Source organism: Gorilla gorilla, chromosome 1 (genome assembly GCF_029281585.2).
Source record: "Gorilla gorilla gorilla isolate KB3781 chromosome 1, NHGRI_mGorGor1-v2.1_pri, whole genome shotgun sequence".
Lineage (NCBI taxonomy): Eukaryota > Metazoa > Chordata > Mammalia > Primates > Hominidae > Gorilla > Gorilla gorilla.
This window is the reverse complement of record NC_073224.2, coordinates 76,298,991-76,315,615: the sequence shown is the minus strand read 5'-3', so window position 1 is coordinate 76,315,615 and position 16,625 is coordinate 76,298,991. Positions and strand designations below refer to the sequence as shown.

Genomic DNA, 16,625 nt, shown 5'->3' with positions numbered 1-16,625 from the left:
ATTTTTATTGAAAAAAATTCAATTTGCATTTTTTACGTGGTACAATGCAACCTCTATCTCACTGAAATACCTGTTAATCATTTAACAATATTCTTAAATAGTAACCTCACCTTTATTAAATTCTTTCTAGATGTTCTCCAATAAGTATATGAGAAAAACAGGGTATATTTAAGTGAACAATATCCAATGCTTCCAAAGTCCAAAGCAATCCCTTTTCCTGCTGGATTCCCTAGCATTTACATTATTATTGTTTTATACTATTAAAGATATATATTTTGATATGTTTTATCTTCTCTATTACACTTTAAACTACATAATGGCAGAAATCATGTCTTATTCATCTTTTATCCCTAATAAGCATTTTGCCCTTGCATAGAAGGTGATCATAAAAACGAAATCCAAGAGTAACCTTTTTTCCAGCATGATAATCTCAAGTTAAACTCTTTCCAATTCTTATGTAATTCAAATTTTTCTGCTTTCAAAAACTCTGCAACTCAGAGAAGTTCTCAGCATCAGTAGCTGGTTATATTACTATTTAAGTAATTATTATTAATTTTTTTTATTTTTCTGAGATGGAGTCTCACACTGTCACCCAGGCTGGAGTACAGTGGCCTGATTTTGGCTCACTGCAGCCTCAGCCTCCCAGGTTCAATCAATTCTCCTGCCTCAGCTTCCTGAGTAGCTGGGATTACAGGTGTGTACCACCACGACCAGCTAATTTTTGTATTTTTAGTAGAGATGAGATTTCACCATGCTGGCCAGGCCGGTCTTGAACTCTCACCTCAGGTGAACCACCTGGCTTGGCCTCCCAGAGTGCTGGGATTACAGGTATGAGCCACCACACCTGGCCAGCAATTATTTTATTAGATAAATATTACAATAACTTTAAAATATTTCAAGAAAGTAAAACTTTAAGCATGTTACTTAAAACTAAGCTTAGTTTTAGACATTTATTTCAGAGAAGTATCATAAGTTTTTGGAAAGTATTATTTACAATCATTAAGTCTTACCTGAGGATTCCAACCTGGATCTAGTTTTTTAACTACTGCGATATATTCCTGCATTGCTTGGCTGGGGCTTGAATCACCAAGTGCTTTCCATGCTTCCCTACAATATGGAATATCCAAAATGGCCTGTCATTATGCAAATAACACAAACAGCATTTTTCTTATTATTAAAAAAATTGTATGCACATTTCAAGGGTCTCTGAATATAGAGATAATAAACTATGGATAGAGAAGCTCTGTCTTTTTGCATTTACATTGGTCTAGAGCTATACAGACCTTATTGCCCTAACTAAGCAGACTTTTCAGACATTTTTTTTTCCTAATCGTCCTCCCCGTGAAATTTTAAAAACACAGATACGATGCATAGCTATTAAATTTTGAAAGACCACAAACCACTGTAATCTAAGATTTTATAATTTCCTCAAACAAAATTTCACCCCTATTGAGGATATATGATCTACAGACTAATAGAGATTATTCTCATAAATTAACTGTGCTTATGGCATTTTGGTCGTACAGAAACTAATCATCACATAAAAAACAATATTCCCAAGGAAAATGCATCAAACTTCTTACTAAGATACAAGAAGTCCACCTTCCCTTTCTGCTGTTATCTCATCTATAAGCTTCTAGTAACTGATCCTGGGGACTTAGTCTGGGACTTCAAAAGTAAGGGATAGTGAGGGCAGAAATAAGAATACTGGCCAGGCTTGGTGGCTCACGCCTGTAATCCCAGCACTTTCGGAGGCTGAGGCAGGTGGACCACCTGAGGTCAGGAGTTTGAGACCAGCCTGGCCAACATGGTGAAACCCCATCTCTACTAAAGATACAAAAATTAGCCAGGCGTGGTGGTGTGCGCCTGTAGTCCAGCTACTCTGGAGGCCGAGGCAGGAGAATTGCTTGAACCTGGGAGGCGGAGGTTGCAGTAAGCTGAGATGGCACCACCACACTCCAGCCTGGGCAACAGAGCAAAATTCTGTCTCAAAAAAAAAAAAAAAAAAAAAACCAAAAAAAAAAAACAACAGCAGCAACTAAAGAATACTAATGAGTAAGTTAGGGACTTCCTACAATATAAATGGCAAAAGCAACATTTTAGTCCTGAGCTTCCTTTTGGGTCATCTACCCCGCTGCCCCCCCAACAGGCAGCCAGGACAGGGCTTCTTCTTGGTTTTTCCCTGCCAGTTCTTTCTAAATTCCAACCAGTGTTTCTCGATTTCCCTAATTTGCTGTGAAACAGAACTCAATCCCACATTTTTTCACTACCTTCCTGCTTCTATGATGAATATAACATCTTTCTGAGGTTTTCTAAATTTATTTTCACTGAATTCCTTAAGAATTACTTATATGCATCATAACACTTCATCCCTAAATAGATCAGCTTACACAAACTCAGGAAATTTATCATCAATTACTATTATACAATATAGAGGCTATACATTCAGATTTTCCTGATTGTCCCAATAATGTCCTTTACGGCTTTCTTCTCCCACACCAGGAACCAATCAAGATCCACACACAGCATTGAGTTTCATGTATCTTCAGCTTTTTTGTCTTCCACATTGTTGGTATTTTTTAAGAGTCCAACTGTTTTATAACATATCCCTCAATTTGAATTTGTCTAATTGTTTCCTTACCTACATAGTGTTCTTGCCAAAAATGATTAATCATGATTAGAATTGGGTTAAATTATTTCAGCAGAGTAATATATAGGTGACATGCCCTTTTCAATGCATCACACTGGGGGCACGTGATGTCAGTCTGTCCCATCATCAATAAGATTCATGGTTTGGTAACGGCAGTAACTGTCAGGTTTCTCTCTCATAATTAAAAAGTAAATGGTGGGTCAGCCTGTAACCCACGGTTTTGCTCCCCAATAGTTTTTCACCTAGCATTTTAACAACAATTTTCCTCAATAGTTTTTCTCTAATAGTTACCCAATATTTTGTCATCTAATATTTAATCATTCATTGATGTTCTTGCATAAACTATTATTATGGTGGCTATAAAATCTAAATTTTTTAATTGCTAAAAACAATGGAGAAACAGGCAAAGCACAGAAAAAAATAAAGGTATAAAATTTCATAAATTATAACAAAAAACTCACAGTCAACGTTAACATCAGGTATTCTTTAGAACAGTAATAATACATTGGCTGGTTATCATCAACCAAAAAACTTGTGCAAGAATATAATCAATGCACTGCTTCCTTCACTGAGACTGTCCTATACGAAAAAATATCAGCTGAACTAAACAGCGTGGTTAGTGACATACGTGATTTATATCTGGGTTCAAGCTCTGTATCTCCTAACAGTTGGGTAACAAACGGTTGGCAGGCAGGAAATGTATCCAGGGGACCAGATTTTATGTGGGACTGCTCTAGAATGTAAAGTAAGAACCCATATTTTATCACTTCCTCTCTCTATAACCATATTTTATCTTTTTTCTTTTCTAACTCTACCTTCTAACCTTCTTTTAATTCCAGGGCTGATGCTCCAAAGCCTTCCCTTCTATAACTAAGATTCCCAGTTGTATGCAATTTCTCTTTTTTCACTTAGACAAGGTAAGAGAAGATAAGGTCTCATAAATGACAAGGGGGAACTTCTGAATTATAAGTTAAAAAAGTTTGCAAAAGTATACTCTTTTTTTTATATATTCAGAGAAAAAGAGAAGTTAGTATCTGGTTTTGGCTTTTCACTGAAATTTTCCCTTCTTCCCAAGAGTACTATAAGCAGTTATTTACTGTGGCATGGGTGGGGCAAGGAACACAAGAGTAAGTAGCAACAGACAGGGAGATAAAACTGGGACAAGGAAGATGGGTGAAAAATGGGGATTTATCCTGCTCTTCTGCCCTTCCCATCATTCTGGCCTTCTTCCAAAAATCCCTCCAGAGGGGAGAAGTGGTGATCCATTAGCGGCTGAATGACAGAAAAGAAAAATCTCAAGCAATAGCTCTCATGGTATTAAAATGAAAGGCACGTATGTCTGTCGTGAACCACTTATATTCCAACATGCTAGCATAAGAATCCTTCAGGAGACTTAGCTAAAAGTAGATTTCTTTAATCTCTCCCAATTGCCTGTCATTAGTACAATCTACAGCAGAGAGATTAATATAAAAATAATTCTTTAATCAGCTCACTGCTTTCTAATTCCTAAACACCAAAGCCATTCCAACAACCTCATTAAAGATTCCAAGAATTTCTTACCATTTTTGCTTTCCTTCAAAATCAAAGAAGCTTGGTTTAGGAGTATTACAATTTCCAACTTTGACCTAAATGAGGGAAGGAAAATCAAGAACTTATTTTTCAAAGAAATGTCTGGGAAACTTCTCCTTTTCAAATGTATTATGTATATTCAGTAACCATAGGTTGGAAAATATTTGCATCTATATGGAATAGCAAAATTTAACAGTCTTTGCCAAAGCAAACAAAAACAACCAAACAGAATCAAACATTACATACAGCCTACTTTGGCTTACTGCATAAAACAACTATTATCTAATACTGTAATACAGAAAAACTGTGATAAACGGTTGCATTTCGAAGTTAGTAGACTATATATAAGACAAGTTATCAATATAGATTATATACTCTTTATTACCATGTATAAAGTAAAAGAATTTTTAATATGAAATTAATAAGGTTTAGAATTCATAATTTATCAGAATTCATAACACTGTTTCTTCATGCTGATTCTCATAACTCTATTAGCATTTTAACTCTCCAAAATTCCAGGGAAAACAGTGTACTACTTTTAAAGTGCCCTATTATGAAATTCATCAATATAAATTTGGATGCCAAAAGCCATGCAAAAAATTTCAGGGGTTCTCAAAAATACAATTCTGTTTTTCTACAATAGTCTTATCATCTTTTGTTTGAGGTCAATACTTAATTTTAATCCTCAAATGACATTTGTAGTTAAACTGCACAGTGAAATTTTCATTGAGAATAAGCATAAATGAAATTCACACAAGTGCAGAATTCACTATACAGGCCCTGATTCCCACTGCCAGAAGTCATCTTCCTTCCTTATGAACTCTTAGAGCATTTACTCTATATATCTTTTATGGTACTTTTCACTTTTTCTACCATGTGTTTAGAAAGTTTTGTGTAAAGTCTCATCTTTCTATTAGAATAGAGCCTGTAACTGTTCTTAACTCATCCACAGAACCTATCTACTTCTCAGGGATTTTCCCACTGTTTCCCATTACTCTAACTGATGCCTTCATCTAACCAGAATGATCTACTGACTGCCTTAGGTATTCCTAGTTCAGGGTTTTGCTTGTTACTCCACTCACCTGAAATGCCTTTTCTTCTTTCCTCAGCTTTTCAAGATGCTGCACGACCTTCCAGTTCTACTCAAATTTCAGATTCTAAGAACCCTTTCAGTCTACAATGATCTCATCTACCTCTGAATTCATAACAATTACCACCTCTATCATTTGCTTAGTGATTAATTGCATGGCCCTATGCTGTTATTAAAATGTATACTTACATAGAAGCAGCCCTGTTATGATGGAATAGAGAGAAGAAAGGGTGAAAAAGAAGGAGCCTCATTTCTTGAACAATCACGATAGACCAAACACTTCACATATTTTATCTCCAATGGGCCAAAAAAAAAAAAAAATCCTGCTAGGTATGCCATCACAAACTCATTTTATAAATGAAGAGAGAAGCTCAGGAGGGTTGTCTCAGTTCACACATTAGTATATCCTGAATTAGTAGTCCGGATTTAAATCAAAGAGTGTTTGACTCCAAAGCTCAATATCCCTTTACTACATCATTCTGTCTTAAATGCTAAATAGAGTCTGGGCTTCAATTCTGGACTCTCTAAAATCACATGAACTACCAGACTGTTAGAAATAATAAATGAGATAAATTATACAAACTTTAAGACATAAAAATAGCAATTATAACTATTTTTGTTTTTTATCCAGACACTATCCAGTGGCAGAAACAAATGCCAATAGTTCTCCATTTCTCCTATAGTAACAGAAGTCTCAGCTGGACACATGATCATCCGGCTAAACATTATACATGGCCATCCAACTTCTGCCTAGGTTCTGGGGACTGGATGTGTGGAAGAGTGATACAAATACCTTCCTTAAAAAGAAAAGGAGCTTGTCTTCCCCTTTCCCTTTGCTCTGGATAGGATATACATGTGGTGATGGTAAGCCACCTCTGACCATGAAAAAGGAACTTAGGGCAGCAGTTTTCAAATTTTTTAGTCTTGTAATCCCTTTATACTCTCAGAAATTAAGGATCCTAAAGAGCCATCATTTATATGGGTTATATCTATCGATATTTACCACATGAGAAATTAAAACTGGGACATTTAAAAAATGTGTATTAATTCATTTAAAAATAATAAACCCATTAGATGTTAGCATAAATAACATTTCATGCAAAATAACTACATATTCTAAAAAAATTAGTGAGAAAAGTAGCACTGTTATACATTTTTAAATTTTTTTAATGTCTCGCTTAGTAGAAGCCAGTTGCATTTGCATATCTAATGCTGCATCCAGTCTACTGCAATATGTTGTTTTGGTTGAAGTATATGAAGAAAATTCGGCTTCACGCAGATATGTTGTTAGAAAAAGAGAGAAGTATTTTAGCAGCATTTTCAGATAATTGTAGATATTCTTCTTTGATACTATGCCAAAACCTAACAGATGGTAGTTTAAGGTCAGTTGCAACGAGGAATCTGAACTCATATCAATGAATTTTTCATACTGTTAACACTGAAATCCATTGGTCTGACTTGCACTTTGAAAGGCATCTTTTACCAACACATAATTTGTAACATCATTCCATGAAATATTTAGAAAATATGGTTTACTGAGTTACACAGACTTTTCAAATGTTGACACATTTCATGATATAATAGCAAACGTTCACATTCATGACTGTCACCACTTATCTCATCAAAAAAAGTTTTTAAGTACTGGGAAGCTGTCAAGCTCATGGTGGCAGATACAGATTTTCCAAATTTCTCATTTTCACTTGAAGGTTCAAATGTTATTACTGGCAACAAACACTTTGAGTTGTTTTCCTTAAAGTGACAGGCTTATTTCGTTCATTTTTAAGAAACTACCTGCCAAATACCCAAATTTGAGTAGGTATAATTATCTGTGAGTTGTTCTGTTAAGTAAAAATGGAAAAGAATATAGTTCATTTTGCGACTCAGAAATTACACAAGTGCTTTTCCTCAAAATAGTTAACATAATTCAGTATGCAGCAGAATTACTTTGTGTGTACTTCCCATCTCATCACACAAAATGTAAGACTTGACTCAAGGGTTAATATTTAATAAAGTAGTATTAAGGCACGGTGGCTCATGCCTGTAATCCCAGCACTTTGGGAGGCCAAGGCAGGTGGATCACCTGAGATCAGGAGACCAGCCTGGTCAACCATGGCCAACATGGTGAAACCCCATCTCTACTAAAAATAACAAAAATTAGTCAGGTGCGGTGGCAGACACCTGTAATCACAGCTACTCGGGAAGCTGAGGCAAGAGAATCGCTTGAACCTAGGAGGCGGAGGTTGCAGGGAGCCCAGATTACGCCACTGCATTCCAGCCTGGATGACAGAGCAAAACTGTCTCAAAAAAAAAATATATATATATATATATATATATGTTATTAAACAGTATCTTATGAAGTCAACAGGAATTCACAAATTTTCATTACTCTCCAGTTTTCACAGCTGTCAATTAGCTATCTTTAGGAGGGAGAGTGTAGGCTGATGTAAAGAAGGACCAAAAAATTGTTCATTCATTTGATTTTGTTGAAACTTTATTAAAATATTATTTTGAAGCCATAGGCTTATCTGAGACTAATAAAGCTATGATGCTAAGTTTAGAGTTCTCCCTGAGAAAATAAGGTTCATATTTCAGCTTATTTTTATTATCTTCCTGCCAACAACCTCATCCAGCCTACAAAATAGGGTGCTATTCTGAATACAAAACGTTATTTTATAAATTTTGATCCAATATGCAGAAATGATATTGGACTTCCAACTTTATTATTCTATCAAAGATGCTATTCTTAACACTATCTCACAATTTTGTCAAAAATATTTAGGAGACTGATGAAAACTGTGGCCCAGTGTCATATATAAGTAAGCATATTATTCTCTAATAATGCAGAATTTTATTTTCAGATACAGAATATCTCTAAACACCATAAAGTCAAGTTCTTGAAAGGATGAGGGACATCCCTCCTTCATATTATCTGGATGAAGTGAGTATACCTGAGACAAAATGGTTCCCAAGTCGATAGGTGACTACAGTTCACTGATGACTTAGAAATATAGTATTTAATAATGACACCAATATCAATAAATAAAGATATATCCTAGAACGAAAAATAATATTTTCTAGGGAATTTGGGGAAAATTAGTCTCATACTGCCCAGAGAATCATCAGACATATTACAGGTCCTAAAACATGATTCTCAGTAAATATTTGTTAAATAATCAAAAGTTTCACTCTAATGTTATTAGGACAAAGTATAACAAATGACCAAAGAGAAAACAGATATCTACAACTTTTCCAAGAAAGCTAATTCCAAGGCCAATTTGGAGGTAATTTTCATTCGACACTATAATTTATACCATTTGTTCCTACAGCTTTCTCTCTCAGGTCACATTAACTGATATTCATAATAATGACCATCAACCTTCAAAACAAGGTTCATTTTTACTCAGTACATCCAGTTTAAGAACACAGTGGGGCTGGGCATGCGGGATCATGTCTGTAATAACAGTACTTCAGGAGGCGTAAGCAAGAGGATCGCTTGAAGCCAGAAGCTTCAAGGCTGCAGTGAGCTATGAGTGTGTAACTGCCCTCCAGCCTGAGCAACGAAACAAGATCCTGTCTCTAAAAAAAACTTTTTTAGTTAAAAAAAAAAAAAAAAAAAAAAAGAACACAGCAGGACCTCTCCCCCAACTTATTTTTCCTTTAACAAATAGAGGGGAAAATATGTAACTATGTCAAGAGGCAAAAAGAAAAAAAGGTTACACATTTTTAATAAAACAAAATAGGCTATTATCCAGAATTTCCTTTCCTCTAGTGTTTCAAAGAGCTGTAATTTTCCTGAACTGTTATTTAACACTTGTCAGCAATTTTTCAGGTATGTTCAAACCTAGACTCCTCAAGTACTTTAAGTCTCTTAAAGCAAATGTTGGCGGGGCGTGGTGGCTCACACCTGCAATCCCAGCACTTTGGGAGGCCAAGGCAGGCAGATCACCTAAGGTCAGGAGTTCAAGATCAGCCTGGCGAACATGATGAAACCCTATCTCTTCTAAAAATACAAGAAATTACTCGGGCATGGCGGCAGGCACCTGTAATCCCAGCTACTCGGGAGGCTGGGACAGGACAATCGCTTGAACCGGGGAGGTAGAGGTTGCAGTGAGCTAAGATCCAGCCACTGCATTCCAGCCTGGGCAACAGGAGCAAAACTCCATCTCAAAAAAAAAAAAAAAAAAAAAAAAAGTGTCAGCCAGGTGCAGTGGCTCATGCCTGTAATCCCAGCACTTTGGGCAGGTGGATCGCCTGAGCTCAGGAGTTCAAGACCAGCCTGGGAAATGTGGTGAAACCCAGACCCTCTGTAAAAAAAAAAAAAAAAAAAAAAAGTGAGTGTCATGATGTTTTTGCTTCTCTGCAAAGTGTCATGATGTTTTTGCTTCTCTGCATTCTCTGTAGGCATTATACCCAAGTGTCTTGCACATAAAAGCTGCTGAACAAATATATGTTGCTTATGATAAAGCAATTATTTTCCTTCTGGTACCAACCAATGTCACCTTGAATTATAAATTAAACGTGTCTATACACCTCCCTATTTCCAGGTAAAGTTCACAGCCTTAGACTGAGTCAGGAGCTACAATCCAGTTCTGACTGATGTAGTTGTATGACCCTAGGAAAGGTGCCTACTCTCTATGGCCTTCAGTTTCCTTTACTGTAAAAGAAGCGCATTATTTCCTCTGGTGTTCATAGCTCTAAAATTTTTAGATTGTATCAAACAGAAAGGAAGACATACTCAACGAAAACATAAATCAAAGATATTTAGGATTTTATAAAAATCACAATAAAAGTTGTAATACTGCATTTTGCATTGCATCACATTATTATTATTATTATTTGAGGTGGAGTTTCTTCGCTCTTGTTGCCCAGGCTGGAGTGCAATGGCGCACAATCTTCGCTCACCGCAACCTCCGCCTCCTCAGCCTCCCGAGTAGCTGGGATTACAGGCATGCGCCACCACGCCCGGCTAACTTAGTAGAGACGGGGTTTCTCCATGTTGGTCAGGCTGGTCTCCAACTCCCGACCTCAGGTGATCCTCCCGCCTCGGCCTCCCAAAGTGCTGGGATTACAGCTGTGAGCAACCACGCCCAGCCCTGCATCACATTATTACAATCCCATTATCTTTTTGGATCTCTATATAGTTTTATTAACTTTACCGTATTTACTTCCATGTAGCCCTCTGGGAAAGAGTAAATGAATGATATATCTTATTTTATCCTCATTTTGTAAAGGTTCTTGGGCTGGTAAAATGCAAGATCACTGAATAAGTCAGAGAAAAAAACAGAAAAACAATGTCCAGTGTCCAGCTAAATAAACATCACTCCTAGGAAAGCAAACATCTTTTCCACGTTCAGGATGATGCTCATCCCCAGCAGATGGTCAAAAAACAAACAAACAAACAAACAAAATACACATACACAAGCTTCATTACACCTAGCTATTAACCATACATGCTTGCTATCAGTTGTTGAGGAAGAAGGCTCCGTGTCTTTCTCCTCCATCCACCCTCTCTCTCCCTGCTACTTTACCTGTTTGTACCTGGCATACAGGTACAAGAGCTGCTCCCTGCTGGCCACCTGGATCAGGCCTTGCAGGTGCGCGGCAGCCTTCTCAAACAGCTCGGCCAGGCAACTGGTCTCCTCGATCTCAGGGCTATGGGGGAACTCCACCTCCCCGGAGTCGTCCCCTGAGCTCAGCTCTCCACCGCTGTCGCCGGTGATGGCCCCCGCGGGCAGGAATGATGAAGCCATGTCTCCTTGCTCGCTCCGTCCCTCTGTGTCCGGTCTGTCCTCCTTGGATTGGGTGTAAGGCCGGCTTGGAGGCCTGGCCCACCAGTCTGGGTCGCGAGCCTGAGCTCCAGTCGGACCCAAGCTCAGTCGCGGCGCGCTCCCTCACTTGACCCTGCTCCCTGCCCACTTCTACTCCCTGGGCGTGCAGAGCAGGCTCCTCGACCCTCTGCCGCTCTGCCCAGTCGACCCGGTCTCCTCCGGCTTCCCTCCGGCCAACAGCGCGCTCAGGCTCGCCTCAGGCCCCTCCAACGGAACAGGAGTCGAGGGGCAGTGAGGCCGGGATGCGTGCGAGCGCGGGGCGCGGCTGGCGCTGGGCCGTGGGGGCGGGGCGGCGTGCGTGCCAGCGGCGTGCGCTTCTGTGAGGCCTGCTCTGCGCCGGCGGGGAAGCGTGGGCGACGCTACGCTGGACGTCCTTCCCTGCCGGAGGAGAGAAAGTGCTGTCAGCTGTAGAGGCGTCTTTTAATCGTTTCGCTGAAATTAGCAGTCCCGAGCTCCGGAGCCCGCCACCGGGATGGGCCCCCGGGGGTGGGGGAAGGAGGCCGTTTGTGTGGTAGTGTAGCGGTGAGAGCGGAGTCGCGGGAAACGCGGGGCTGAGGACTAAGGTTCCGCCTGCCCCAGATTGTGCGCCCCAAGCGCCCCCAAACAGCCCTGCGCGCGGATCTGTTGCGTGCGCGTTGGGCTCTGTGTTGAATAATGAAAAACTGCGAGATGGGGCTGTCCCGCCTTACTGTGTGACTGATGAGTGGAATCACTGCTCTGCGTGTTTTGCTCTCCACACCTTCGGAGCCCGCACCTCTCCGGGCCCTGAATAATAGGGTTTGGGGAGTGCGGGGCGCGCCTTAGCCCAGTTCTCATCCCGAGCTCTGTCTTTGACACTGTGCTTTGTAGACACTATACAGTGAAACCAGAAGTACGGCACAGTTCGGCCCTAGAGGAATGCACAAAACTATTTTTTTAACTGTAACATTATGAGTGGTTATGTCCTAAATGTTAAACACAACGACGCACTATATATTCATTTAGTATTCAAAACAATGTAATAAGCACTATAAGAAGGGTACAAAGAAAGTGTTGTAAACAGTGGTTATTGACTGGGGTTAGGCTTGCGACGGGTGGACGGACGGCTGGACAGGATGAGGAAGCAATGAGAGAACACAGGAAGGTGAGAAAGCTTGCATCAGGATTCAACAAACATTCCTTAAGTCTCCAGAAAGTTCCACTGTTAGTCCCTGCTGTCAAGGTGCTCGCAATCCAGTCAAAGGGATGTTTAATGACCAAATTCTTGCAATTAAAAAGTGATTAAGAATAATGTATTGAGGACTTGATCATTACAACATAAGGTAGGTACTCTTATTTTACACATAGGAAATCAGCGCAGAGTGGTTAAGTAACTTGTCAAAGGCTGCACAGCTAGCAAATGGAGGAGCAAGGAAAAAGAAGTTAGCTTTCATGTGGGGTAATAATGGATGATGAACCCGACAAGTAGACTGAAGGAGAGATAACATGGACTTTTATATCTTTGTTTCTAGAATTTTTATTAAAGTGAGAATTGAATATTATCAACGGCTTTTTTGGCATCTTTGGAGATTATCTGCTTTTCTCCTCTAGTCTTCGAAAGGAATTATATTAACAGTTTCTATTTTAATGAATTATATTAACAAAAATAAATTTGGGATTTAATGAATTATATAATAGCTAACATTGATAAATTAGTATGCATTATTTCAAAACCTCCTAGTTTTGAGCATTACTTCTGTTCTTGGAATAAACCCATTCTGGTCCTGGTTTGGTTTTTTTAAAAAATTTATAGGTTCAGTTTGCTAATATTTTCATTATCTTTACAGTTCCACTTAAAGATGTCATTAACCTATAGTTTTCCTTTTCTATACTTTCTCAATTTTGTATCAAGGTAATAGAATCCTTGTAGAATGCATTTAGAAGTTTTCATCTTTTTCTGTATTCTGGAAGAGTTTACATAACATGGGAAAGAGAGCAACCAGAATTCTTTTACACTGCTGGTGTGAGCATAAATTGGTACAATCACTGTGGAAAAATGTTTGGCACTATCTACTAAAGCTGAACATAAATATACAACAAGTTGACTCCTCCCCAGCGGGAATATATACATGGCATTCACCAAAAACATGTACGAGAACATTGATAGCAGCACTATGAACTAATTCCTAATTGCTCCAAACTGGAAGCTCCCGAATGTCCATCAGCACTAGAATGGAGATAAACTGGTGTGCTTACATGATGGAATACTATTCATCAGTGAGAATGAACTAATTACAATGACACAGAATAACATGAATGAATCTCAAACATAATGTTGAGTATAAGCCTATACTCAAAAAAGTGCATATTACATGTTTCTAGTCATAAGAAATTCAAAATCAGGCAAAACTAATCTGTGGTGTTAGACTCAGGATAGTGGGTAACTTCAGGGTTAGTGATCTGAAGGGTGCATGAAGGGGACTTCTGGAAGTTGGATATGTTGTTTCTTAAGCCGAACATTAGTACACTGATGTGTTCACTTTATGAAAATTCATTTATAATTTATGTACTTTTCTGTATGTATATTTGAATGAAAAATGTATTATAAAACTAACATGTAAGAAAGAAAAAGGAAAGAGTCCTTAACATTGAGAAGCTGGCTTGACACTCACAGCTACGCCTTGTTATTCTCCTATTGAAGAGAAATAATCTCACAAAATAGCAACTGCAGACAAGGTCACTCTGAAATCATGATACAATGATACAAAGCAAACCACTTCATTAAGCTTTTCTAAGCACAGACAAAAAGCTCACTTTACTGACTACAAAATACAACACCTTTTTCTTGGCCCAAACAAACAACTACTACTTCTTTAAAATTGCAGCTTTATTCTCATGCTAGCCACTTCTCTATAGATAAGACTGAGATGCCCAAGATCTCAATCTTGTTACAGTGGGTAGCTAGTCAGGAATGAGCAGGGCAGGAGAGGGCTCCGCACCACACACACGTATCAGGAATGTCGGGCAACCATCAGGTGATGGTCAAGCGGTTGTTAACTGTCTCACTAAAATAATAATTGATCACAGCTGGCACCAGGGAACAGCAGGCTCCTGATAGAAAACACCTGAAACTAGTGATCAGCAGCTTCCCGATAAGATCTCAGGAGTGGGGCGAGTGGGCTCAAGCATGTGCATGCGGACAGCCCACCCCAAGGGAAGAATCGGGGAGAAGTAATGCAAGACCCCAGAAGTAAGCCAATATATAAAACCCCAAGGCCAGGCACACAGTGGCTCACGCCTGTAATCCCAGCACTTTGCAGGGCCGAGAAGGGCGGATCATCTGAGGTCAGGAGTTTGAGACCAGCCTGGCCAACGTGGTGAAACCCTGTCTCTACTAAAAATACAAAAAACAAAAAAAAAACAAAAAAAAATTAACTACTCAGGAGGCTGAGGCACAAGAATTGCTTGAACCTGGGAGGTGGAGGTTGCAAGCCAAGATCGCGCTACTACACTCCAGCCTAGGCAACAGAGCAAGAATCTGTCTCAAAACAAACAAACAAAAACAAACCCCAAGTCAAAATATCAAGCTGTGTACTTGCCTTTCAAGTTGCCTGTTTGGCTTTTTTCCAAGCATACTTTCCTTCTTTTCGTTCCTGCTCTAAAGCTTTTTAATAAACTTTTACTCCTGCTCTAAAACTTGCCTGGGTCTCTCCTTCTGCCTTACGACCGTCAGTTGAATACTTTATTCGGAGGAGGCCAGAATTGAGGGTGCTGCAGACCCCAAGGGATTCACCACTGGTATTACTGTTTTGAAGTCGTGTGACTCGGATACGTTTCCCTGCTGACACAATCATAGACTTCCCCCAGCTTTCTGACTGCATCCAATTAAGAGCATATTCCGGCTTCCTTAGATGCTCCCCCAAATCACCACAAAGCCCAAATCTCATAATAGGTTCTTTCTTTACACCCTTTTACCGAGGCAGCCCATTCTTCCTCAAGGTGTGTGTTCTTCCTCACTGCAACCAGAAATAGTTCCAACTTGGTTAACTACAGATGTGTTCCTGGAGGTCTCTGCCCAAAGGACATTGACACTTGAGAAGCTTTTATTTCTCGAAGAGTCTGTCGAAATCCCAAAACTCTCAGGATCTGGTGACACTGAGGAGACAGATATTTTACCGTTAGTGTTTCCCTTCACTCATTTTTTGGGAAAGATAGTACAGTTGACCCTGGAACAACACAAGTTTGAACTCTGCATACATTTATACACGGGTTTTTTCTACATATATTGGAAAAAGTTTTGGATATTTGCAACAATTTAAAAAACAGATAAACTGTATAGCCTAGAAATATTGAAAAATTAAGAACAGTATGTCATTAATGCATAAAATATGTAGATACTCATCTTTTATCATTTAATACCCTAAAATATACACAAATATAACTTTTTTTTGAGACGGAGCCTCACTCTTGTTGCCCAGGCTGGAGTGCAATGAAGCGATCTTGGCTCACTGCAACCTCTGCCTCCCAGGTTCAAGGATTCTCCTGCCTCAGCCTCCCGAGTAGCTGGGATTACAGGTGCCCGCCACCACGCACAGCTAATTTTTGTATTTTTAGTAGAGATGGGGTTTCACCATGTTGGTAAGTCTGGTCTTGAACTCCTGACCTCAGGTGATCTACCCGCCTCGTGCTGGATTACAGGTGTGAGCCACTGCTCCCGGCCCACAAATGTATTATAAAAAGTTAAAATTTATCAAAACATACACACAATAACACAGACCGTGGCACCATTAACAGTTGAGAGAAATTGAAACAAACATAACGATGCAGCATTAAATCATAACTGCATATAACTCATACATACTGTAGTGCTGTACTAATTTCATGGCACCTCTCATTGCTATTGCAGTGAGCTCAAGTGTTTTGAATTTATCCACTTAAAACACTTCGTGATGTTAATCATCTCCACAAGAGCAGTTGTCTCTCCAGTAAATTGTGTATCATAGTAAAAAGTGATCACTCACGGTTCCTGTGTATTTTTCATCGTGTTTAGTGCACTGCCATAAACCTTGAATAACACCGTGGTACCTATACAAAGTGTCACTAGCGATGCTGTAAGTGCTCCCAAGAAGCAGAGAATAGTCATTACAAGGAAAAGTTTAATTGCTTAATAAGTACTGTAGATTGAGGTCTGCAGCTGTGGTTGCTGCCACTTCAGGCAGGGATTCATCTTGTAAGCAAAAGAAATAAACTTACAGTATTGGTAAATAAGTACAATAATAATAATTACTATAAATGTATTTTCTCTTCCTTATGGTTTTCTTAATGACATTTTCTTTTCTCTAGCTTACTTTATTTCAAGAAGACAGTACATAGTACATATACAAAATATGTGTTACTCAACTGTTTGTGTTCTTGGCATGGCTTGCAGTCAACAGTAGTTGACTGCTTAGGGGTCGATCCCCTTATTGCTGAGTTGTTCAAAGCTTAACTGTTTATGTTTCTTTGAATCCCAAGAAAAATCAGCCAAGAA

The 16,625-nt window shown here is 39.1% G+C and overlaps 1 protein-coding gene across 1 annotated transcript in view; it reads right to left on the bottom strand.

Annotated features, from left to right (window-relative positions):
• Positions 1-14,485, bottom strand: part of ACBD6 (acyl-CoA binding domain containing 6) — a 218,666-nt gene extending 204,181 nt beyond the window's left edge. The window contains exons 1-3 of the mRNA XM_004027995.5: positions 10,838-14,485; positions 4,211-4,275; positions 1,011-1,107 (exon numbers count right to left, since the gene is read on the bottom strand). Of these exons, the coding sequence (XP_004028044.2) occupies positions 1,011-1,107; positions 4,211-4,275; positions 10,838-11,059 (384 nt within the window). The 5' untranslated portion in view covers positions 11,060-14,485. The remainder of the gene's footprint in view (positions 1-1,010; positions 1,108-4,210; positions 4,276-10,837) is intronic.
• Between the last annotated feature and the right edge of the window lie 2,140 nt (positions 14,486-16,625).